This window comes from Aulostomus chinensis, chromosome 19 (assembly GCF_037954235.1).
Source record: "Aulostomus chinensis isolate RoL2024-O1b breed Wild chromosome 19, RoL_Achi_v1.0, whole genome shotgun sequence".
NCBI lineage: Eukaryota > Metazoa > Chordata > Actinopteri > Syngnathiformes > Aulostomidae > Aulostomus > Aulostomus chinensis.
The window spans coordinates 1720040-1745157 of record NC_141338.1 but is presented as its reverse complement, the minus strand read 5'-3'; the positions used below and the strand labels follow the sequence as shown (position 1 = coordinate 1745157).

Genomic DNA, 25118 nt, shown 5'->3' with positions numbered 1-25118 from the left:
TTTCTGGCTGAAATGAGCTTCCATACTTTCCTTTGTTGACTGTTAACAACTTTTCCCTTTCTTTTGTTTGTTATAATCACAGTCACAAACCCTGACTGCTGGTGTGTGTGTGTGTGTGTGTGTGTGGGGGGGGGGTCAGTTACTATCAGACAAATAATCATCTGGTCATGAGAGGGTTAATCTCTCCTTTTATCCCGAGACAACAAAAGTCTGGTCCGCGGACAAATGAGACGCAGCAAAGGAATTTTCTCCTGAACCACCAGGTCTTGGGAAAGAATGTGCCCCCCCCTCCCAGGATCCAGGTGTGTCCTTCACGCAGGGGTGCAGGTGACATGTGACGCGTGTCATAGAAGGGCAGCAGCGCGGTTTCATGTGTCGAGGAAGAGGAAGAGCGAGGAGGAGCCAGCAGATGGAGAGATAAGAGGCGTCGAGCTGCTTCTTCCTGCGGACCAGCACCCCAGAGGTAGGCGCTCCCCTCTCCCCTCTCCCCTCTCTCCTCTCCAGCCTGCGTGAGAGGACGCACCAGGGCTCTGACATGTTTGGAATGCGGCCGAGTCTCTCAGGTCGGTGCGCGTGAGAGGAAAAACAGGCGCGGGTCGAGTTTCCTGTCCGAGCGCTTTTCTGCAGAAGCCGAGCAGCTTCGGGACTACTTTTCACCCTCAGTGGCAGAATTCTCAAGAACAGTAACCTTCGGCGCCAGCTTTACCTGGAACGCTGCTTCCTCCTCCTCCGCCTCGTCACTCACCTGACCGCCAGGTAAATGATTGATTCCTCTCTGCGGGCGGGACCTGAACGCATCAGGAGTTTTGAGAGCGGGATTCGAGGTGGCAGAAAGTGGAGAGGCTCATTCCTGCCGAGCGTGGGGGGAGCTGGATCTCCCCCGTGAGGTTTGAGCGTTAGAAAAATATAAGTTCCGATAACGGGGGGGGGGGGGGGGGGGGGTCAAATGAATAGTCATAAGTTTGTGTGGAAGGCGCGTCGTTGGAAGATGAAGTCATGATGAGGCACACTGGTGGTCCAGATCCCAGTGGAGGGTAAAGCAGAGGTGATGTCACCGATGCTCAGGTGGACAGAAGTCAGTTTGGTCTCAACTTTGATCTTTTTATGATTGTGAGTTTCTGATGGCATCACTTTGACTTCGTCTCATTTCATCACGTGACCTTTTTATATCAAACTATCTGAAGGCTTGTGAGGTTTCATCATTGGGGTTATTTTGTAATTATCTGATAATTGGACTTCTTGATCTCCTGATCTCGCCGCGCTGAAGTGAACCCTGGACCCGCGGGAGTTCTGATCGCGGTGCCGGAGTGTTGCGTCACGGTTGCAGGGTTTCTCATACGCATCCGCCAGATCTCTGTTGATCTCCTCAGATCAAACAAGTGGAACCTCTCTTATTTACTGGGTTCTGGCACCTTCAGAGAGAGAGAGAGAGGACGAGCAGCTGCGGCGTGAAGGGCGTCGTCTCAGAGGAGGTTTCGACAACTCGTCTCTGTTGCTGCTCGGGTCTTTACCCACAATACTGGCGGGGCCCCTCAGACCGGGAGAACGAGGCCCCTTAGACTGGAGGAACGAGGCCCCTTAGACCGGAGGAACGAGACCCCGAGGCCCCTCAGACTGGAGGAACGAGACCCCGAGGCCCCTCAGACCGGAGGAACGAGCAGAGACTCGTGTTCACCGGCAGCAGGTCCAGTCTCTGCATCAGGGAGCCGGCCTGTGACGGATGGCGTGCTGCTTAGAGGCGGTCGTCAGCCGGCTGGAACCGCTGGTCTGCTGCGTGTCCTCTGTCGCAGCGCTGACCTCTCAGGTTCATCCATAACCACGTGACTCAAACGCTCCGTAAAGGTGGTGAAGCGCTGCGGAAGCTGACGGGCGGCAGCTGGGACCGTTGTGTTGGCGCCGTCGTCTGGATCCTGAGTTTCAGAAGGAAACCGGATTTTTATTGACATTGAAGACGTCGCTCCAGCGTTAGAACATCAACGCTGATTGACAGTTGGATGAATGAATGCTATCAAATGTGTCTTCGTGTTGAGCGTCATGTGTTTTGTCCTCTGATCAGAAACACTGATCAACGACTTCTTGTCTTCCTCCCTGCAGATGAGCGACCACGACAGCAGCTCGTCGGCGTCCCACACCGACGGAGAGATGGAGGAAGAGATGGAGGGAGACGGAGGGACAAACGAGAAGCTGGACCCGTCCAGCAGCCTCTACAGCTTCTCCTCCTCGCTGCGCGCCGTCATCCGCATCAAACAGAAGTACCAGGCCATGAAGAAACGCCGCCAGGAGATGGTTCTAGCGCTAGGAGGAGCCGGGGCCCTCAGAGGAGCCCCGGCACGCACCAGCCCCAAAATCTTCACCTTCGATGGCCCCTCCAACTCCCTCATCCCGCCGCCCTCTGTCCCTCAGAAGAAGAAGAGGAGGAGGAGGAAACGGGTTCTGTTTCCTAACAGGAGACAGCGGAGGGCGGTTCCGAGGCAGGAACCCAGCCGAGCCAAGTACTGCCTCTACCTGCTGTGCACCATCGTCTTCCTCCAGGTAAGCTGCCCAGGACCAGAACCTTCCACCGGCCGGAAGGCGCCAGTCCCAGTCTTGAACCGCCACTTAATGGCGAGGATGAGTTCTGTTGGTTTTGATCTCCAATCACAGTGTTGGTGGATTGTTGATCATTCAGCTGGATGATGAACAGCTGGATGATGAACAGCTGGATGATGAACAGCTGGATTACACCAGAGTTAGTCAACAGATGTGGGACAGGTTAGCGGTTGTTAGCCGTCAGTGTCCGTTAGCTTCAAGCTAAACATACATGGCTGGATCTTCCTTCATTCTGGAGTCACAACGAAGTCATGCGGGGGGGGGGGGGGGTCAGTCACTGAGTAGTCTGAGGGAAAAGTACAGTTTTTGGGAGGAGTATTACTTTAATTTTCCTGCGCTTTTAGGTTTCAGGCTTCAAGAATTTTGAAACGCTGAACCATGAGTTGAAAGTTTAGGGTCCAAATGTTTTCACAGGATTCCGTGTGTTTGTCCTGCTGGCCTGCGTCCTGGCTGATGAACCGCGTGTGTGCGTGCGTGCGTGTGTGTGTGTGTGTGTGTGTGTGTGTGCGTGTGTGTGCGTGCGTGTGTGTGTGTGCGGAGGCGGCATTCATTCCCTGGGGTGAAAGGCTGAACCCGTAGTAGACAAAGATGTTCTCAGCCTCAAACAGGCAAAACCAGTTGCGGGGTCTCGTATGAGCTGCTGCCTCGTCTGGGATTATAATCTGTTCATCATCACCAGATCTCAAAACTCAGTTTAGTAAAATCCAACAGAATCCCAGCCCCCGAATGCCTCGTGGTCCCTCAGTGAGTTCCTGCAGCTGCTGCGCCTCCCAGTTCCACACTCAAATATTTGAACTGCGTTCAAGTGGATTTCCTGCCATGAACTTGAACATCATCTGTTTCCACCTGGACTGATAAGTGAAGATGACTGGAAGTACTGGGAGCAGGAAATACTGCAGTATCCAAGCATACGGGACCCTTTCATAACTAATGAAACTCATCACTGACGTCTCCAAGAGACGACAGGAGCTGTCAGTTCATTTCCATGTGTTAGTCCATGTTCTGCTTTGTTTGGAAGCCCGACTTCAAAAAGGAAAACTCCGTATTCGTAACAAAGAAATTCCTGGGATTTTTTTCTTTATTTGGTGGACTTGAGCTGCCGCAGTTACTTGATTTATTGACTTTTCCAATGCAAACCCACCAAAACACAACATTTACATTTGTTAGCATAGCATTGCTAGCATAGCATTGCTAGCATAGCATTGCTAGCGGCCAACCCCAAACAAACACCAAAATTATTCTCTATCTGTTTATTTCTTCATTTTATGACGATAGAAAGTGGAGGAGACGCTCGGCTGTTCGCGTGGCGGCTGTCGGCCATGACGGTCCAGACGTGCTCGGTGTATTTCAGCCGTATTGGTCCACATCACGGGATTCATTTGTCTTACAGGTTTACAATGCCATCGAAAACCTAGATGACCATGTTCTCCGCTATGACCTGGAGGGGCTGGAGAAGACGCTGCGGAGGGAGGTGTTTGGCCAGCAGGGGGCGGTGGAGGGTCTGCTGTCCCACCTGAAGGACTATCTGTCCACATACATCCACAACAAGCCCCTGGTGGTGTCCCTACATGGCCCCACCGGCGTGGGGAAGAGCCACCTGGGACGCCTCCTGGCCGGACACTTCCGCTCGGTGGTGGGTGAGACGCTGGTGCTGCAGTACTACGTCCTCCATCACTGCCCCCTGGAGGCCGACGCCCTGCAGTGCGCCCACAACATCTCCGCCCTCGTCTCTGTGATGGTGGAACAAGCTGAAGAGGAGGAGAAGATCCCGCTCTTCATCTTCGATGAAGCCGAGCACCTGCACATCGAGATCCTGGACGCGCTGCAGCAGCTGGTGGCGTCCACGCAGTCCAACGAGTACCAGAACGCCATCTACTTGTTCCTGAGCAATCTGGGTCACGCACACATCACCAAGCATTTGCTCCACAACTCCACCAGTATTTCTATGGCCATGACAGCCTCCGGTCGCCATAGCAACCTAGTGAAAGAGCTGACTCCTGTGTTGCGCAACACTCTGAAGAAGCTCCACCCACTGTGGTGGGAGGTTGCCATTTTACCTCTCGGCCTTCTGGAGAAAAGTCACGTGATGGAGTGCTTCCTGGATGAAATGACTCGTGAGGGCTTCTACCCGGACCATACCAACATAGAGCGGCTGGCGGGGGAGATTGAGTACTATCCCACTGTCGGGGGGCGCGAGTTCTCTCAGACGGGCTGCAAGCAGGTGGTGGCTAAAGTCAACCTGTTGTGAAACGGCGGGCAGGAAACGTGAACAAGCGTGAAGAAACTGTCCCGAGGAGAAGTGTGACCACGAAACTTGATTGATGCAACGCGGAGGTGAAGTCTTGTAAGAGTTGAGGGCTTGAAGTGCGTGGAAGTCCACAAACGGGCTTCAGTGAGTCGGTTCACCGTGTTTGAGAAACTGACCGGAGAAAATCTGGACTTCCCCCCAGAAGGCTCGTCCGCTCCTCGTCTTCCTCGGCAGGTGGCGAATGCTCAGTCGTCATGGAGACGAGACCTTTTTCGCTCTAAATCCAGATGTTTGGTTTTCAAAGACGTTTAACTTTCTTCAACAGAGATTTGGGATTAAACAACATTTCTGCCACCACTCAAATGCAAGTGAGGGCCTGGAATTTTGTTTATGCAAAGGAAATTCGACTTCAACAGTTTGAGGCTGGAGAAGTGGAGAGCGGCCGCCTCTCGGCTTCTTTCCAGCGCCGTTATTTCGAGCTAAATATCGCTGTGTTGAGATTGTTGCTCTCATTTCCTCCGTATCATAATTTATGTCAACAAGTCAGGCAGTTTATGAATCCATAATCTGAAGATATTTCATGACAGCAGCTTATTACACGACTCAGCCGCCGCCATTTCCTCTGTAGAGTGAGGAACGGAGCCCCTCCTAAATGACCTGTGCGGTTCTAGTGAGTGGATGACCGGGGGGGGGGGGGGGGGTAGAATGTGATTCTTGGTAAACTGATTGTGAACCTCTGAGATTAAACACAAGCGATGTATCAGGCAGCTGAAGCAGGCGCGAAGAGTGAAGGTCGTTCAGTTTTAGCACGGAGGAACCTGATGAGACGGCGTGAGCTTCATTCATTCATTCATTCATTCATTCATTCAAAGAGGGAGCTCACGAATGTATAAATGTACTGAACTTGCTTTGACGTGATTGTAGAAGTTGTTGAGTTCAGGCATCCTTTCTTCTCATTTCTATTGTAAAACCTCAAATGTGCCTTGTGATTAAAGACGCCATTTAAACCTCCGTGCAGGGCGGCTCTTTGACGCTTCAGTCGACTTCTAACAAAATGGAGTGGCATCCCGGTTGCTTCCCTCACACCAGAGGTGCAGGCGTGAGAATTCATCCCAGTTGTTGTTCTTTTCTTCTTCTTCTTTCAGATCATTGACGGTGACCTTTTGTGATCTAATCTGTCATGTCAACGTCTGTTCACTCGTGGTGACCTTTGACCTTCGTCTCAGAGTTCAATAGGACATTTGTACCAAATTCGAAACGTTTCCCTCAAGACTCTCCTGAGATTTCCCCCCGACAGACAACCTCCAGCTGTCAGTTTCAAAACAAGTATTTGAGATTTTAGGAAGCCTGTTAATTACGAGCATCGATGAGTCACACGAGGCTGCGGCTGGTCGGCTTCTTTCAGAAAAAAAACAACCTCTCGCTGGCTTGGGTCCGTATTCAAGCTCCTGCGCTCGGCCGAGAGAACGACCTCGCGACCTCGCACTGAAAACCCAAACAAACGTGCTGCTTTTGATCGTTTTAGCTATTTGCAGGCTAAGCTAACTGCTAGCTTGATAATTCCCTGAAGGAAGCCAAGCAGGAGAATCAAACTTTGGTCTTAACTCCAGGTCAAGACGGAAGACTTAACTTGTTCGTGCTCTCTGGAACGTTTCCCTCCATCATGTTGACCTTCAGCCTCAATGCTCTTTTTCAACTTGACGACAACTCCACACCTTTTCAACGTCTTTATTAGAATTCCTTCAGTTGACATTGGAAAAAAAATGAGGTACTGTGCCTACATGATAAAAAGAATCTTATGACCACAAGAACACAATCACAGTAGATGGAAATACACACGTCCATGTACGGTTACTAAAGAAAGAAAAGCAGAAAGGAGCGTGGCAGTCCCACTCTTACATGATCCCGCCGAGTGTGTGTTCCAAACAGGTCTTTCTGAGGAGTGTGTTTTCACCACGAGCCACAGCAGGAAACAGCTGGCCGTCAAGTTAAGACGCCTGAGCCACCGAGACACATGCACGCGCTAACCAAATGCTAAATATTCTCAAATGACATCACTTCCTTTGTGCCTGCTGCTAAAAACCCATAGATGGAAATAAAGTGGTAGAAAAGCTACATCGGCTACCAGAAGGTTCCAGGACACTGATTTCACCGACGAACATCAGAAATCACAAAGGACACAAAGATCATTTGGAGCATTTGAGCAGTTGAACCGTGACTAACTAGCTGTGACGAGCTAGCGAGCACATTCAGGTCATGCTGAACCCAAAGTGTTTTAATCAGATGCTTTTTGTTTTTACCTCGAATCAATTCATGATCCTAGAAGAGGAACCTGGAATGTACTGGACGAGCTTGACCGTTTGCAAACATGTTCTGGTGTGTGTCGCTGTCGCTAGCGGCGTTAGCTTCGAGCTAAGTCTGGTGTGGCGAGTGCTTTCTGAAGTCACCGAGAAGCGATGCCGGAGGGAAAATGTCTCGATCGAGGGTTCAGGACACAACGGCGATTGAATAAAGTGAAGTTCCTCTTCTGGGGTGAGGTAACACTTTAAACGTCCAGTGGTCATTTGTTCACGACATGAAACGTTTCAAAAGATAATCTGGCTTAAATAACAACACAAACTCAAGTGATTTAAAGAGAAACAGACACTCAGAACCTTTTTTTAACCAATGAAATATGCTTCCGTCTCTGTGTCCACCTTCAGCAGGACGCAGCAGAGGTTTTACTGGACTACACGTGTACATGGACGACTACTTCGTCCAGGCCTACAGGGAAATAAATAGTCACCTCAATAACCGTAAAACTGTAATAATCCACAATGATGCACCTGCAGTTTCAGCACCGATACGCAACCTCACAGCTCCGGGCAGCGACTCAACTATTCTCTTCAAAGAATGCTCATTGAACAGGTGATGGGCGGGCGGGCGGGGGGGGTGGGGGGTGTGAGGGAGGGTCCAGAGAGGAGGAGGAGGAGCTATGTGACGGTGGTGAACTGGGACTTCATGTGAGATGTGGTTCTTCCTTCCTGGATCTGAGTTCTCTTTATGCCTCCAGCTCGAAGCCCATCCCCACTTTGTGTCCTCCAGCGTTGAAGTTCTTCCCGTCGATCAGGGCGGAGAGGGTGACCTTGACACCTGCGGGGACACGGGAACGCGTCAGGAACAGACGAGGCGCTAACCCTGAGTGTACAGGTGTAGTGCCCTGTACTTCCTGGTGAATTATTGCTAGCATGCTCGCGACCCATGACTGCAGAGATGTTAGCCCAGCTGCTAACAACAAGCTACAAGCTTGACTTCCACCGTCGGTCCATCATGATAACAGAGCACCGCTGCTTTTATGCAGGCTCGTGGTCGTCTTACTAGCTACCAGACGCGTTGACGTACTGCTCCGACTGTTGTGTGTGTACGACATGTAGAGCGGGCCGACTGGGGAGCCCAGCGGGACCCGGGACCCAGGACCCACCTGGCCGGAGGCTCTGGGTGTAGCCGACACCAATCAGACTGGCGTTGTTGACTTTGGCCTGCGGAGAAACATGAGCAAGCATCACTATTGTTTGTCAGGTGACGCATCGCGTCGAACAGGCGCGAACGAGGCGCCGGAGCACTCACAGACACAGACGAGTCTTGGTCCAGCTTGTATTTGGCAGCGATGCCGAAGCGAGTGTTGTTGCTGCCGGCGGTCCAGGCCAGAGTGACCGCCGTCTCCAGCTCATCGTTGACCTTCTGGTAGATGGAGCCGCCGAACTCAGCCCCGTCATTACTGAGTGAGACAAGACAGTGACTCAGGATGTTCCTCCACCGACCCCCCCCGGCCTCTGGTCTCAGGTCACTGATCAGTGCTTCCACTCCTCAGGCCTTCTTCTCCCGTCTGACTGCCACATCGGCTAATTAGTGAATGCAGCTACAACTTCAGCTCAGGTTCCTTGAAGATGAGAGGAGCTTAAGGTGGACCAGCTGTTCTCGTTTAGAACTGCAAGCTGCTCCTGACAGTGCAGGTCTTTTCCTAGCTTCCTAAACCCCACCCCCACCCCCCATGGACAAAACAAATTAATCAACATCACAAACTCATCAGGAAGTTGTTTGCTGACAAAATAAATCAAGTAAGTAGTTTTGTCATTTTCTCAGACTCTTTTCCAACTGTGAGTCGCCCCCTGCTGGTTAGTAGAAAGAGTGCAGGTATAGAGTCATCTCTTTTTTGCTTCCTCAAGAGATTCAAATCCAGAAATGCTGAAACTTAGAATTCCCATAGTTACAACCTGTCTGGTGTCGTCGCTCAGCCTGAGTTATGATGACGAGTAACCAGGAAGTGATGCGTTAAACCAGCACTTCTCCTCCTGAGTACTCACACGTTGGTGTGCAGCTGGAAGTCCCCGGCCCGGTACCCGAGGGCAAAATTGTTCTGCGCCAGTTTGGACTTGGCCGTGTCGAAGGCCATCTGGTAGCCGGCCAACCAGCCCTCATAGCCCAACACAGCGGCAGCGTGGATGATGGGACCCTCAAAGTCGATGTCACAGCCCAAGTTCACATAATCGCGCTTGTAGCCTGTCTTCAGCTTGCCGCTCTTCTTTCTGAAACGAGGCCCACAAATATTCATCCCAGCTATCAGCTCGACTCAGGAAAAAACTCCAGTTAAGACAAACTCGATCCCCCGGGCAGAAGGAAATCTGCCCTTTGGTTTGATTGATCATCCATCACCTTTAGACTGCCAGAGAATTGAGGTGACAACACTGTGACTTTCATTGCTGAGTGACATCAGAAATGTATTTGCTCCAAACGTGGAGTGGAAAAAGGACTTAAAACAGGCTAAACTCCTCAGACCAAGAAGTGAGACAACAAACTAGCTCTGAGTCCTGGACCAGGCCTGAGCCCGACTACGAAACCATGACATCACCGTTCTATCATCAGAAACCAGACAAAGGAACGTCCTCTCACCCTGTGTTGGGGACAAAAGACGTGTCTAAGGCAACCTTCAGTCCTTGAGCCAGCTGTGGGTGAAGCAACACATAATGTCATTCTATCAGTTCACACAGCGTCAGCCAACGTTCTACACACACACGCGCACACACACACACATACACACACACACACACACACACACACACACACACACACACACACCTGGTCCTCCACCGTGACCTCAGTGGCCAGTGTGTTATCTGTGTTCCACTTCTGGTTGAAGCTCAGGCCCAGCTCCTTCATCTTGTACTTGGTCTCCAGGCTCCCCGCCGCCTTCCCTGTGTCCGTGTTACTGGAGCCGGACGTGTTGAACTCCTGAATGGAGGGCAAAGACCAACATCATCCATCAGGTACACACACTCACACACACTCACACTCAGGAGGTATAAAACCCTCAAGTGGAAGCAGAGAAACAGCTGCATAAAATCCTTCTACTTTCAACTTCAGTTCTTCATAAAACCGAGGCTCTGCGGACCAGCGGTCCTGAACGTGAGCAGGCAGGACAGCAGCAGCACACGGGACAGACAGGAGACGCAGACACAAACTGGATGAGAACTGCAACTCAAATTAGAGCAGAAGGCACCATCTTCCATCTCGCTGCAACAAAGACACTGAAAAGACAAATGTAACTCCTCCCTGCCTGATGATGCTTTCCTGCAGCTGCTTCATACTGACGCCACTGTTCGTCGTTTTATTTGAATCGCGTTACATAAAATTAGGATGGCGACTAAACGATGTAGGAGGTAAACACAGAACTCAGCCAGTGAGTAGTTGAGATCAAAATGATGGTCAAGTTTAAAAATGGCCGTGATCCCACCCACTGGTATTTATTAAGTACTTATACTACGAAATGCTCATGTAGTAATGAGCACTAAGTACTTATGTAATATTAAAAGGAACACACCAACTTTTCGATAAAGATCCTTAGTGTCCACCCCTTCTCTAGGGAGCAGATATCCAGGCTAGTTAGCTTAGCCCAATGGCTGGTAGTGGGTGGGAAGTGTTAGCATCAGCTAGCTCAGGTCCAGGCTAGTTAGCTTAGTCCAATGGCTGGTAGTGGGTGGGAAGTGTTAGCATCAGCTAGCTCAGGTCCAGGCTAGTTAGCTTAGTCCAATGGCTGGTAGTGGGTGGGAAGTGTTAGCATCAGCTAGCTCAGGTCCAGGTTAGTTAGCTTAGCCCAATGGCTGGTAGTGGGTGGAAAGTGTTAGCATCAGCTAGCTCAGGTCCAGGCTAGTTAGCTTAGCCCAATGACTGGTAGTGGGTGAGAAGTGTTAGCATCAGCTAGCTCAGGTCCAGGATGCTGGTGTGTCCAGCAGGAATCCTCCTCCTCCTCCTCATCATCAGTAGCAGCAGTCGCTCTTCTAGTCCTCAACAAACCTTTGGTTCTGTTGACCCAAGTTCCAGTGGAGCTTTGGAGGTGCTGCGTCAAATCACTGCTCCCAGTCAGGAAAGTAGTTCCGGCTACGTGTCTGATTCTACCACTACAACGTCTCCTCATCTTAAACTGTTTTCTCGTAACTCAAGACAGGGCTATGCTAGCAGTTCCTACTACCATTCGCTGTGCTAAGCTAACTAGCCTGGGTCTCAGCTTCCTAATGCAGCAGGAGAGAAGGGCCTCTTTTAGGGAAAGTCTCTTATTTTCCGTCGTTCTCAGAGCAGGACGAGATGAGTGTGTTCTTTTAATGTGGTAATGACCCACAAGTACTACTTTAGTATTACATCATGCATTGATGTCTACTGTGTGTACTGGGTACTCAAAGGACAGTGAAGTTGTTCTTTGTACTTCATGTTTATTTCTAATTAAAAAGGTCAAACCAGCGACCTTCAGCTTTGAGAGGAACTAAATCCTCCATGTATTCGACACAGGATTCGTATGATGGTCTACAATTCCTGCACCTTTCACCCAAATATCTACGTTTACACTCTCAAACCCTCCACGTTTCAGATCCAGTCTGCTGCACTGACACAAAAGAGTGACTGTAAAAGTCTAAATACTGACGGATAACTGCATGTTTGTTTTTTAGGAAACATTCTCAACCCACACAGCGAAATATCTCAGCCAGCTCAGTACTCCATGTAGAAATAACCTCAGTCACTGCAGTACAGAGTACAGGACTGCAGTGGACAGTACACTGAAGGGATCTGAAGACTGATCATTCCGACTCAAAGACAAAGACACAAGAAATGAAAAGTTTAGAAATGACAGATGAGTTTGAAATAACCGTTAGAAAACAACACATTTAATTCCATGCTACAAGAAAAACAGACAAAAAAAGTCCATTTGAAGCACAGTCACGGATAAAAAATGAGATGGAACTGAATGAGGTGAAGGGGACGGCCATGAAACAGAGGGGGGCGGGGCGCCTGGAGGGTGGCAGCTGACACCCATCTTACCATCTAGGTTAGCGCACGAGCGGTCCAGAGCAGCAGCATGGAGACAGAGCAGCGATTAGAGGCAGGCAGAGAGACAGACAGCCCTCATGCTCCGGAGGGCCTGCCATGTTTCTCTAGAACAGAGCACATGTTAAAGCCCCCCCCCCCCCCCCCCCCCATCCTGTTAACTCTTAATGTTGGAGCAGGAGGACCTGAAGGAGCAGAGAGGTGGAGGGGGTGGAGCCTGACATCAACACAAGCAGATACATAAAGAAGCCTCACCACGCCACTCTGCGATTTGGTCTTCAGGTCCAGCTTTACGAGTCCAAAGCCTGGTGGAAGTACAGAGAGGTGAGTTTGTGTTGGTGGAGACGATTCATGAGCAAACACAGGACAGAGACTCTTCGCTTTCAAAACTGGTTTTCTTGATGATTGTCACTGTTATCGTGATTGCGTTGAGATGTGGTGAACGACATTCCTATGAACGACTGACATTCCAGATCTACTGCCAGGGACATTAAAGGTCATCAGGGTGACAACAGGAGAGCCTGAAGCTCCGCTGTGGTCACGTCATGTGACCGTGGTGTGGATCCTTCATAGGCTCATCTTAGCTTAGCACTGCTAACCACTGCATTCAGGCTTCAGTGTGTTTTCACAGGCTGACCGGCAACGTGCTGGTGCCGAGTTAAACCGACCTCGACTCAGCTTCAGATCCACGTTTTTCACGGCAGCCGTTTCGACATCAGGCCATACGTACGGTCGAGTTAGCGCGATGTTAACTGTGTCTTTCAGGAACTGCTAACAGCAACAACAGCACTCACCGTAGCCTTTGCTGAATATATCCTTGGCAGCCTTGCCCAGGTCTGAGTATGAGGGGGGGACGGCCATTGTGCTGAGGAAGACAAGGTCAACAATGGGATCAGTGAGTCAAACCGTTCTATTCAAGCTCACCACGCTGAGCAACTCACTCCAGAGCACAGCACAATCACGACTTAACCCAACTGGAGTTCATCCTCTGCATTTCACAGAGCAGCCGGCAGCTGCATGCAGCACTCAAGATCCCACGCCGCCACCTCGGTCGGGGGCACCGACAGGAGAACTTAACCTAAGCTACATGGAACCAGCACCCAGAGGAAAACATGCTAACTCCACACAGAGAGGAGCCGGGACCTTCTTGCTGTGAGGCGAACCACTTAGCCACCCTGCCTTGATCCCTCCTAGCCTGACAGCTCTGACAGTTCACACCACAAATATCTCAGACTTCTGAGCGCAGAATGTCTGTCTGTTCTCATCTCTTAGAACAACAGTTTAGATCATCATCATCACCACCATCAGGTGACCACGCCAGCATGACTGTGCTCCACCACCAACTACCCTGAACACACGCAGGCAGTGGTGAACAAAGTTGACTTGAAAGCTTAACAATGCAAAAGCTGCCGCTGGAGTCCACTGGCAGCTCATTCAATGGAAGGAACAAGGTGTTCCTTGAGAGCCGGCAGCTGGCAGCGTCCAGCAGCAGGGCTCCGGCATCCCGCTGAGAGACGCGCTGCAGGGATGCAGGAGGAGGAGCCCCACAAAAACAGAGTGGGCTCCACCGGGGGAGCTCAGTGAAACACAGACGCAGCAGCAGGAACAGCTAAGCTGCAATCGCACCAGCAAGCCTCCTCTGACCGGGTGGAGGAGGCCATACCACCATATGAACAGAACAGCTGGAGTCGACCCCCCACTCCACCCCCCACCAGCCCAACTTTGTTACTACGTGATGAAAAGAGCAACCACAGTGCTGACTTGAAGAAGAGCAGCCAGAGACAGAACGTCTCCATTAATCTGGAGAGAAGCAGTGCCCCCAAACATCCCATCCGGGCACGTCGAGACGTAGCGTGACTGGTAAAGAGAGATAAATATAAGTTAGAACACTGAACCATCACTCAATAGAAGACGGTCGACATAATCACAGCTCCTTAATTGTTAGACCGTATTTTCTGCAACCACCCAATGGTGGATGCTTTATCTTTTGGGACAAAGGACACAAAGGACAACAGATGGGCCAGTGGAAAGGTGTGGGGGGTTTGACAGCAAGCTAACAGGCTAGTTAGCTAGTCAGTCCGCTAGCCGCCGCAACGGAGTAGCATAGCCCTTTCATAGAGCTCTGCCCGCCCCAAAACAACACACCCCTCCGGACCAGCAAGCCGCAGCCCGGCGACTGACTCGGGCTTCTTGGCGTCGGAGGGTTGCGTCTCTGCGCTATCAAAGGGGACACCTATAAACCAGGGATTAAACTGTGCATTACAAGGCTAAACTTCATTACATAAGAGAGCTAGCTCAATCGCCCCCCCACAAAAATGCTACGCATGTGGCTAACCTTGGAGGTAACGTTACAAAAAGTAGCAGCGTACTGCAGCGGAACAATACACTAAAAGTGTGCGTTAATTATTACCGTGGTTGGCGGCTTCTTACCGGTGCAAAGGTGCGTGCAAAGGGGCGTCTGCGGAGGCTGGAGAGTCCCTGACGTGATGCTGCTGAGAAGGATTGACAGCTAGCCTAGCTTAGCGCTGCCTCTAATTGGGACAGGACACAATGAAGGAGACACACGGCGCATGCGCGATACCGGCGGGAGTAGGTGGACGCTGGTCATGGCGAACAAAGAGTCACCGTCGTCCCCCCGGAGCTCCAGGGGTCGACCCCACGTCGGCGGGGCGACCTCCGTGTCGCCTGACTGTCTTTACCGAAACTCTTTTAAAGTTAAAAACTCCCGGATGAGTTTTAGTACGAAAGTGGGTCACAGTTTGCTTGTGAATACAATTCAAATGTGAGATTTCCATTAAAGTACTGGCAGAACTCATCAACATATTTCTATTATACTAAAACAAGAATATAATATTATCAACTTACCATGAAGTTCACCAACCATTGAATTGCAATTCTCAAAAATCTTTTTTTTTAACAATTGTAATGAAATATACCCAGAGTAACAAGGTAAAGGTACTTTATTCGATGGTTTATTTTCTGACATTTTACTTTTAGAGCTCATTGTCTGAACCTTCTGCTCCTCACATTAAAAATAAAAAGGTTCCCGACTTAATTTTGATGTATGAGGCAGAAATGAGTCCTATGGTACACAAGTATCTGTACTGCTACCTGAGTAATGAATGTGTGTACTCTTACCTCTGAATATTTATCTTAAACTGCTGACAATTCTATATAATATGCAGTAATCATCTACCAGATGTGACTCCTGGGAAAGGGGACCAAAGCTCTCAGACTGAGGACGTCGTTTTAAAATCATAATGACAAAGAGAACCTCCGGGCTCAGGCCCTAAATATATCCAAATCGCCACCGTAGCCTCAGTCGGTAAAGGGTTAATCACAATTAACTTTATTGGCCGAGTACTCGTGTAAAAATGAGCTATTTATGAAAAGAGGAAATAGTGCTACAAGGTGCAGCGATGAGAATAAATTCTTGCATATTGTGATATATTATATTTGACCCTGAACAAACGTGAATTATTCACAGAATCACCGTCGTTCATTCGGTTTTGCTTGTGGAGGAAATGGCGCCCTCTGCAGGAGATGAGCTGCACTTCAAGTGGCCCGAAAACCTTTCGGTCGTCTCACTGTTTTCCCTCAGAACGACTCCGGTCCTCCTTAAATATTTGTGACAAACATTTGAGGGGGGAGGCGAGGAGGGGAGAGGCAGGGGGCGGTGCCTCCTCTCCGGCTCCGCCCTTGTTGAACACCGCCTGGACGTTATCAGTCCGCTCGGAGGGAACTTGACAGTCAAAAGTCCACCGTCAGCTCCGGTTCAGTCCCAAGTCCAATGGTCATCAGCTCCTGCCCACCAGCCCGCCGCATGCTCGCATCGAGACTCCCGCACACGGCGCCCGGACTGCATGAGGGCTTAGCGGCTGCAGGGGACCCAGCACGCCCGTAGTGACCAGTAAGCTTAGGAGGCCGGGGGGAGGATCGCAGGCATGTCCGGGCAACCACGGTTCGTGAGCCCCTTCCACAGACCGCGGTGTTTGGCTGCGGCTGCTCCCGCTGGGAAAGCCAAACTAACGCATCCCGGTAAAGCTATCCTGGCTGGTAAGAGAGAGAGAGAGAGAACACACACACACACACACACACACACACACACACACACACACACGACAGGAAAACTAGTTTACAAGAGCACAGCAGCAGCAGCAGCGTGACTCTGGTAAAAGTTCAGGGTGTATCGATGTTGTGCAGCAGGCAGGAGAAGGTGTTGTTCCTCCTCAGGGTGGAAGCTACGGAGTCCCCGAGGGGTCAAAAGGGGAAAGTGACACATGACTTAGTCGCGAGAGGGAAAACGTTTATACTTCGAGGTCACAAGACACAACTTGTCCCCTCAGTTTGCTACATTTGGAGCCAGTAAATGCAACTGAGTGCTTGTGTGGAGCACAAGAAAAAGACTGTGTTCCTCAAACGTAACCAACTCATGGCCTCAAGGTAGAATTTGCTTTCTTAGCATAATTCGTTTCATGCCTCAATCTGATTATTTACAGAAGGAACCGTTCCCTCAGATTTGTAAATCGTTCCCTCAGTTGAACGAAGTAGAAGTTTAACTCCTCCCCAGGTTTTGATGAATTTGTGGGAACAAGTTGTCACTTTGTGGCCGCTCCAGAGCTCTGTGCTTAGCAAACGCAGGAACCACACAGCTGATTTTCACCTCACGCTGTTTTGGCACAGATCGTAGAGGAAAAACCATCAGGAATGCGTTTTATGGTGTGGAGACCTTCCCCCCACTGTGAGTTTGGTCCAACGTGAGCGGAGCTGATTAATGAGTCAGCGAGTGACTGGTCTCCCAGCTCACCCAGGCAATCATTACTGGTGCCACCGCCACACCAGTCAGAGAGGGGGGACAGTCGGCTGCTCTGCCGCCGCCGCCGCCGCTGAGTTCTGATCAAGGCCGAACCCTGAAAAAGGTTCTGAAGGTTGCTGGTTGTGTAGCCATGACTCATCAGTCTGGTGGGGGGTTGCTGTTGACCTATTGGCCTTCACACCGTGTGCTAAGCGGCGCGCGGCCTTCGTGGTCAGCTCCACCAGCCACGATGACAAAGCACATTGCTCCATCAGCTCCTCTGCTCATTCGCCTGCACTACAACACGCAGGTCACAAGTTCAGTTCAGGACCTTTTGCGAACGGTTCGAGATGAGTTCCCTGGACTTGGGGCGGTTGGCGGCGTGTGATGCGGTGACTTGTAATGATGCGGGCTGAGGTGATGTCACTTGTCAAATGTGTTTCATTGAGCAACAAAAAAAGATGGTGGGAAACGTGTCAGGAGGCTGTTTTGTGTTTGTTATTTTGTACTCTGGTCAAATCCCTGAAGTGGTGAAAACTTGGCTCCCTGCTCCGCCCCCATGTCACCGCCTGCAGCACAGCAGCCTCAGATCATAAGAGCTGATCACCTGTAGTGGTCCAGGAGGAGGATCTCATCCACCAGGGCAGGTCCAGAGCGGAGTACCGTAGCGTGTCGTCATTTGCTGGCAAGGCCCAGAGCAGCGCCGGCACCCAGATGCTTTTTCCCCTGCCGAACACCGCCACTTCAGCTGTGGTTCTGTTTCGGCCCCTCCACTCCTACACCTAACTCCACCTTACGGATCTCTGGATCTGTTCTTCTACTCCATCCCAAACTGCTCCTCATAACTTGTTTCCATGGAGACGCTCCAGGCCACGGACCACTGCTCCCACTTCCATCACCCCAGACAGACCAATTCACAGGAAACCTCACCTTCAGGATCAACAGACCAAGAATCAATAATTCGATGTTTTGCTCTGAACTTCTTACGTCACGAATCGCGCGAAAGCCACTCCAACCTCTGATGTATGCGGTTTTAGGTTTAAGACCAGCAAAGAGAGTCACGTCCTGGGTGTCAAAACGTGTCGAACTGGTACAAAATTCCGCACCAGCAAACTGGCCTTGGTTGCAAAAGGGGGAAGGAAAAAGGTAAATGGAATCCATGCTTGCCATTGTTGTGGTGCCGATGTTGATGGGAAAGCAACAGCGAAGGAAATCGCATGAAGACGTAGCGCCTTGGTTGCTCTCCTGCCCCGGGAAAACAAACTGGGTCTTCGACGGCGTGCAAGTTGAACCAACCCTGAACTGGGACCAGTGGAACGGTGGCCCACGGGAGGTTCCAGCGCCTGGAGCCTCCTTGTTTGCATGAGATGGCTTCAAGAGACTTCGTCGTATTTTGAAGCATCACACGAGAAAAGGTTGGTCACAACGGCCAGACGTTCCAGGTGTCCTCAGACTTGGTCCTGGTCCCTGGACAGGGCAGCACACCTGATACCAGCTGGCACCAGAGTCTGACTGGTTGGCCAGCTAGAAACGACTGCTCCTCCCCTTCGACTCTGTTGCAGCCATGTTGCCTGGACCGCCACCATCTATCAACTATAAACAGTTGATGGAAAAGTGGCTAAGTTTCTGTGTTCCTTTTTTTTCTTTTGGCGAGACCGTTGCACACGGCTTCCCTGCTGCTGTGTCATGCGTGTTTAAATCCAGCTTCAGTCGATGTTTCAAACGTGTAAATGAGCTGTGCTTCTCCCTCTGTGTTTCTGAATGTCTTGAATGATGAGGCCGTGTTGTCTGAAATGATCTGAAACTGAACTCAACTTTTGCACCAGGAGGTGAGGGTAGTTTGAAGGGGCAACGGTGGGGACGCCATCTCCACACGCTGGCTCTCACAGCAGCGCTCGCCCGGACACGTTAGACCTGACGATCTGGTTTCGTCTCTTCCTCGGCCGCGTGAGTCCTGGGACGAGACGCAGGTACATGGAGGCTTGCTTGCTTGCTTGCACGTGGTGATGATGTGGATCGGGTTTTTGGAACCGGCTGTAATCCCTCGGTCCGGCTCAGTCTAATGACAGGAATGCCTGGGCGTGTCCTCCTAACCAGAGCTGCTCCGGAGCTCCAGTGTGGTCGATGGCGTTTGTGTGGAGAAGCGAGTTGATGTGCTCTAATCATGGGGTTGTACGTGCACGAGCAGCCTGACCCGCATGACCCAGGGAGGCGCCAGGATTTCTCTGCATGACAATTTTGGGGTTGAAAACAAATAATGCACGTTAAAGCTCAGAGAAACAACTTGAAGACCTTTGAACGTGAAATCATGCGCAGGTAGCTTCCACTGCTGTTCTCGAAGGTTCTCTAAAGAACCCCCTCAGGACTTTGGAACCCTTCGTGTTGACAAACTGTCTGTCAACAAAGAAAATTACAAATAATTACAGCAGGTGACCGAACCGCCTTCTTCACTGTTTTATTTCATCTTTCTACATTTCTCTGAACATTTCTTTTCCTTGATTTCGTATTTATTCATCAGAAGGGTTTGTTGACTTACCTGATTAAAAATCAGATTAAGAATGATGGCGGGATCATCAGGTCATGGAATACTGAGACTGGTCGCAGCGTTCTGGCCCTGGAAAAGTTCTGAAGGATGAGTGAAACATTTCCTCCCCAGCACCTGAAGCGGAGGATGTGGATGTTCTGTTGACCTCTGGGTTGTATTGGTTCACCTCAGCACCAGTGCTAGTTCACCAGACCGGTTCCGTCCTCGCTGGGGAGTTCTCAAATGGTTGGGCAATAAATATTTTCCTCTTTTCTAAAAGTTCTGGGAATTTATTGGTAAAACTGGGAATAAACACTGTTGACCCCGCATGTGCGTAAATGAAACTGGGGGGGCCAGGGAGGGCTCAGTCTAATGGCTGGTTTGTGTCCGGGACGGATCCACACCCCCTTGAGTTGGCGTGAGGCCAGGGGGCGTCACCGCAGGCTGGGCCCCACTGCCATCAGCTGAGCCAATCAGCTGCAGGCTGCATGTTTGCTGTTGAACTGCAGATGTGTGGCAACCAGGGTTTTAAGGTGGCGCCGATGAAGCAGCCGCCAACGCAACAGGCAGCATCAACTTTTCTGACGACCAAAAATCCTCCACTCACGTGCAACTGGAAAAGGAACAAGTCCTCCTACGCCTCACTTCCGTTCCTTTATTTGTTTTGTTGTTGTTACTTTTAAAAGTGCAGTAATGTTTTGGTTCAGTCTTCCTGTTCACTTCAGGTCCGTGCACCTCGTTTCAGGGAGGCGCCCACGCCCTGAGCTGAGCTGTACACGTCAAAAAGAAAACAAAAATGTGACGTTTCAAGTCGCACGACAAGTGTCAGTGACATAAAACTCAACATATCAAATTCATTCTTTACTTTTTCAAAAAAGTTCTTCCTGTTGTTTCTATTTTTCTTCTCCTGCCTGAACCTTTTGACCTTCTGTGTGAAAGTAGATTCTAAATAAAAACTTCATTTTGTCAGTGGATGGTGGTTTAATGCGGTCTGTAGTGTTGAGGACTCGGGTGCTCCGTCAGGTGAACTCCTGCCCTCCTGATAGGCCGAGGATTCAGAGAACGTCGGTTCTGGTTCTGCTGTTGAATCTGCGGTGTGTTTTGTTTCTGATGTTTCAGGTGGGATTGCAGGAGGAATTGAGATCTGCATCACCTTCCCTACAGAGTACGTGAAAACACAGCTGCAGCTGGACGAGAAGGCCAACCCTCCCAAGTACAGAGGCATCGGTGGGTGGCGCTCCTGGCGGCGCGGCTGGTGCTCCTGATGCTCCTGGTGTTGTCCCTTAGCATTTGAAAATAACTGAGTTGTATTGAAGCACAAAATGGCAGCAACGTTGATGCACAATCCAAAGGTCGACGCAGCGACCGTGCAGGTCTGCAGCAGCAGCTGTTATCTAAGTTGGTTTTTAAGGTCCAAAGTCTTCGTCCTGCGAATGCCTTCGAAGTTTAAACCAGCAATGAGTTTCATTATTATTTTATCTCAATTTGCTCTGTTGATTGTTGAGATGTGTCAACTCATCATCGGCGCTCTGGCGACTGACCTGTGTGTCAATAATCAGGGCAGGGTTGAGTTCCCGAGCGCTTTAGCTCAGCGCGAGCAGACGGACATCAGCGCGGTAGCTTGGCCTTTGGCATCTGTTTGGTGAACTTTGGCGTCGCTGGTGTTTGAAGTGCTGTTGTTCCAGCTGCAGAACACAAGTGGAACCCAGATGTTCTCAGAGTCGCTAGTACTTGAAGATGCATCTGCGATGAAGAGAGCATGTGTCGAGTTCGCAGTGGAGAAACCCCAAAAGTAAACAAGAACTTGAAGAACTCATAGTTCATGTGTATTTACTAGATACAATATTTAATGAGCGAGTACACTCACATCATTGTACTAGCAAGATACTGTGTACAACAATATTCTTTTGGAATAAATTGGCCCACTTTCATGATAAAAACATACATTAAGAAGTAGATTTGAAGTACAGAATTGTGTTTTCTCTTGTCCAGTGCCAGTAAACTGGGAGGTACACTGCTAGGTTGCGTGTTCTGTAGTACTACGCAGGAGGTTCGACTTATTAAACAAGTGGAACCACAGGTATTGGGACATTTTTAAGAACAAATGTGAACGGCGAGTCAAAAAACTTTGAACTGTGGTATGAATGTGGCTCAGGGCCACGGGTCCAAGTTGCCGTGGGGCTTTGGAGGTGCTGCGTCAGATCACTGCGCCCAGGCAGGGAAGTAGTTCCGGCTACGTGTTTGAGTCAAACATCCCAGTGTCTCCGTTGTTACACATTCACTCGCCGAGCAGACAGCAACTTCCAGCCTTTTACACCGGTGCAGCAAACCAGTCCTGTGAAAGCTGAGCTTCTGTTTGTCTTCCTGTCTCAGTGGACTGCGTGAAGCAGACGGTGAACAGCCACGGCGTCCGAGGTCTCTACCGCGGCCTGAGCTCGCTGCTCTACGGCTCCATACCGAAAGCAGCCGTCAGGTACTGCAACACCACTGAACCAAGCACAAACGCATCCCTGGCCTCACGCTTGAAATGCTCTTGAGCACAAATGCTTCTTACACACCCTGGGGTTTATCGAACCCTCAGTGAAGTCTTACAGGCAGGGAGCACAGCCTGGTGGGTGTCTGTAACTCCTGCTTTGACATCAAGCCTGTTCCTCTTAGCAGACCTGGGTGATTGACAGTTCTCCGTGAGGATGGCCCTTCACGCATGCCTGATCTGAAGCTGTATTTTGAGTCATTAATCCTCTTTAATTCCTCTTCATTTGGCAGATTTGGGGTGTTTGAGTTCCTCAGTAATAAGATGCGTGATGAGAGTGGTAAACTAGACAGTAAACGTGGATTCCTGTGTGGCCTTGGGGCTGGAGTTGCTGAGGCCGTGGTGGTCGTCTGTCCCATGGAGACAGTTAAGGTAAATAAAACCTGCTCCAGCTAGTTTTTTGTCCTCTAAGGAGCAAATTAATGTCCTGTAAGTGGACGTCACATCACTTTCCTTTTATCCTTTTGTTTTATTCTGTACATCTCACGACTACATCACAGCCTCCAGGGACGCCGGAATCATTCTGTCGTAATTCTTGGACACTTTTGACAGCAGAATTTATGGGTGGTTGTTGTGATGTCATTGTAGGTCAAATTCATCCACGATCAAACATCGGCAAACCCCAAGTACAAGGGATTCTTCCATGGAGTGAGAGAGATTGTAAGATCAGAAGGTAAAACCCTGAGAGCCGCTCAACTTTGAGACCCCCAGCATGAATGTGTGCCTGGTGAATGAAATGAGAGGCTGTGAACATGTCTGGTACCACGCTGCCCCCGCAGGACTGAGGGGGACGTATCAGGGTCTCACTGCTACCGTCCTGAAACAAGGATCCAACCAGGCCATCCGCTTCTACGTCATGACCTCCCTGAGGAACTGGTACAAAGGTGAGTGGGTCAGTAACCACCGCAGACGCACGACCAGCCAAGGACTGAACTCTTCCGCTGTTGTTGCCCCCTCAAGGTGACGACCCCAACAAGGCCATTAACCCTTTGATAACCGGACTCTTCGGAGCTTTTGCTGGTGCTGCTAGTGTGTTTGGAAACACGCCTCTGGATGTCATTAAAACTAGAATGCAGGTTGGTTGGAGACTGTGGTCGCATCTTCAGTGGAATCTTCACAACTCCAGCCACTTAGAACCGTGTGTGTGTCCATCTACAGGGTCTGGAAGCTCACAAGTACAAGAGCACAGTGGATTGTGCCGTCAAGATCATGAAGCATGAGGGACCAATGGCGTAAGTACCTGGGTTGTGTGTGTGTGTGTGTGTGTGTGTGTGTGTGTGTGTGTGCACGCGCTGCTATGAAGCTACAGTTTCAGGAACAACAACTTCTCCTCATTTAAATGTTGCCTCAGAACATTTCTCCTCACACTACCTTTGTTAAATGAAAGCAGAAAAAGACCGCTTTGGAGAAAAGTGTGTTTTACAATGTTAGAATCAGTGCCGTCCAACAGGATGTTGAGGCGAAGTCGCTGCGTGTTTGGTGTGGACATCGTTCAGCGGAAGTCGTGGGCCTTCAAAGCCCTCAGTGTTTCTCCGGTGGTGTCCGCTGACCTCTGAGACCTTTGACCTGCAGCTCTCTGAGCGTGTGAATCCCCACAATGGAAACATTTTGACTCCCGTTGTCGTTTCCAGGTTCTACAAAGGTACTGTGCCTCGGCTGGGCCGGGTCTGCATGGACGTGGCCATCGTCTTCATTATCTATGAAGAAGTTGTGAAGGTTCTAAACATGGTTTGGAAGACGGACTGAGACCGACACCCCAGTTCTACGCCAGCAGGAGTGTCAGTGCCACGTCCCGAGCCCGTCTCCTCAACCCTGCGTCTAGGTTCTAATATCTACCTCTGAGTGATTTGCAGAAAGGAAGCGATTGGTACGCGCTTGAATTTATTTATAACAAAGTTTTTTCGTCTTCATGGAAAAGCCTAACAGATTAACTGCTTCCACTTTTTCTTCTGAAATTCTGGATGGAGGAAGTTCCCCTTAGAGCTCAGGGAAAGGAGCGGGGCATTTATTTTGGGCTCGACCTGCTTGACGAGAGAAATGGGGAAGCTGCTGGTGCCAAGGTGGAAATGAATAACCGACCCACCATAATGTGATTTAGACAAAAAGAAATTATACTTGAAGATGAGAGATTATAGCAGATATGAAACATTTTAAATTCCCCTTTTTTGCAGTTATTTTTATTTTTTGTTTTTCCAAACCTTTCACTACTTGATTTTGATGGCCATTCAGACTGAGATGCGACACGCTGCGTGGGCTACTTAAAAACACACATACAAATAGGAAACTAAATGCCTTACATCAAGATAGTCATGCTAACCCAGTTTGTAGGATTTATAGGATGCATATTTTTAATTTGCACGTGTATGCAGTTTATTCACTCTTAATTTGCATGTTTTAACTCCATTGACCTGTTTGGTTGATGCTATAAAAGTGCCTAAGTAGGATTCATTTTGTTGGGATCAAGAGAGACTGAATGTTCTACGTCCTCGGTCAGTTGGGAAAAAAAAGGAATTCCCACTGTGTTAAGTTCCAAACAATTTTCACAGGTTTTTCTGAGACGAATGTACATATCTTCTCAATTTATTGGAATTTTTATGAATTTTTTTTTCATTTTGTTGTTTTGTTTTGTTTTTTTTTTAATTCTGCTTCTAAATTTTAGCCTTTATTGCATAGAAATGCCATTAACAGTGCCTTCCATCTCATTCCTTGCGGGACAGGTGGTTTTGATTTTATTGCAGATTTCTCTTAACTATGCGACATTGATTGCCTTTACTTTTACATCCATGTATATCCAACTGTGCCAACTTCTGCTGAGTAATATATTTCCATATTCTAGACTGGAGTTTGTAGCTTGAAGAATCTGGCATGTTTACATGCAATGCAGTTCTTGTTCATGGGTGTTTACTCTCCTGGCATACATGTAGATCTGAACATTGTTTTCATGACTTGTGAAAATGTTCCAGAAGGTGAAACCAGCATTGTGCCTTCAGTCTAATCGCCTTTAATTCTGTATGCTCACAATAAACATTGGTTCTGACTGTTGACGTTTGCTCCATCTGCTTTTTGCATCGTGACC

At 49.7% G+C, this 25118-nt stretch overlaps 3 protein-coding genes across 5 annotated transcripts; 2 read left to right on the top strand and 1 right to left on the bottom strand.

The window, feature by feature from the left end:
• The first annotated feature begins 188 nt into the window (after positions 1-188).
• Positions 189-6772, top strand: tor4aa (torsin family 4, member Aa). Of its 2 annotated transcripts, none has more exons than XM_086188165.1 (3): positions 189-463; positions 2095-2532; positions 3980-6772. In XM_086188165.1, the coding sequence occupies exons 2-3, from the start codon at positions 2095-2097 to the stop codon at positions 4835-4837; spliced, it is 1296 nt and encodes a 431-aa protein (XP_086044291.1). In that variant the 5' UTR covers positions 189-463; the 3' UTR covers positions 4838-6772. The 2 variants fall into 2 exon arrangements, with proteins under 2 accessions (XP_086044291.1, XP_086044290.1); XM_086188164.1 differs by lacking the exon at positions 189-463 and adding an exon at positions 473-756.
• LOC147243603 (non-selective voltage-gated ion channel VDAC2) lies at positions 6552-14783 on the bottom strand. Of its 2 annotated transcripts, none has more exons than XM_086188168.1 (9): positions 14601-14737; positions 12985-13055; positions 12446-12495; positions 9953-10105; positions 9767-9819; positions 9181-9402; positions 8444-8594; positions 8298-8355; positions 6552-7969 (listed from the first exon to the last, which is right to left on the bottom strand). In XM_086188168.1, the coding sequence occupies exons 2-9, from the start codon at positions 13049-13051 to the stop codon at positions 7878-7880; spliced, it is 846 nt and encodes a 281-aa protein (XP_086044294.1). In that variant the 5' UTR covers positions 13052-13055; positions 14601-14737; the 3' UTR covers positions 6552-7877. The 2 variants fall into 2 exon arrangements, with proteins under 2 accessions (XP_086044294.1, XP_086044293.1); XM_086188167.1 differs by having other exon boundaries at positions 6553-7969; positions 14621-14783.
• A 1114-nt stretch (positions 14784-15897) lies between these two features.
• slc25a1b (slc25a1 solute carrier family 25 member 1b) lies at positions 15898-25075 on the top strand. The gene is made up of 9 exons (XM_086188166.1): positions 15898-16246; positions 20629-20736; positions 21883-21982; positions 22276-22414; positions 22631-22715; positions 22822-22926; positions 23003-23118; positions 23201-23274; positions 23674-25075. Exons 1-9 carry the CDS (start codon positions 16135-16137, stop codon positions 23786-23788), a joined length of 954 nt encoding a protein of 317 aa, XP_086044292.1. The 5' UTR covers positions 15898-16134; the 3' UTR covers positions 23789-25075.
• Positions 25076-25118: the final 43 nt, after the last annotated feature.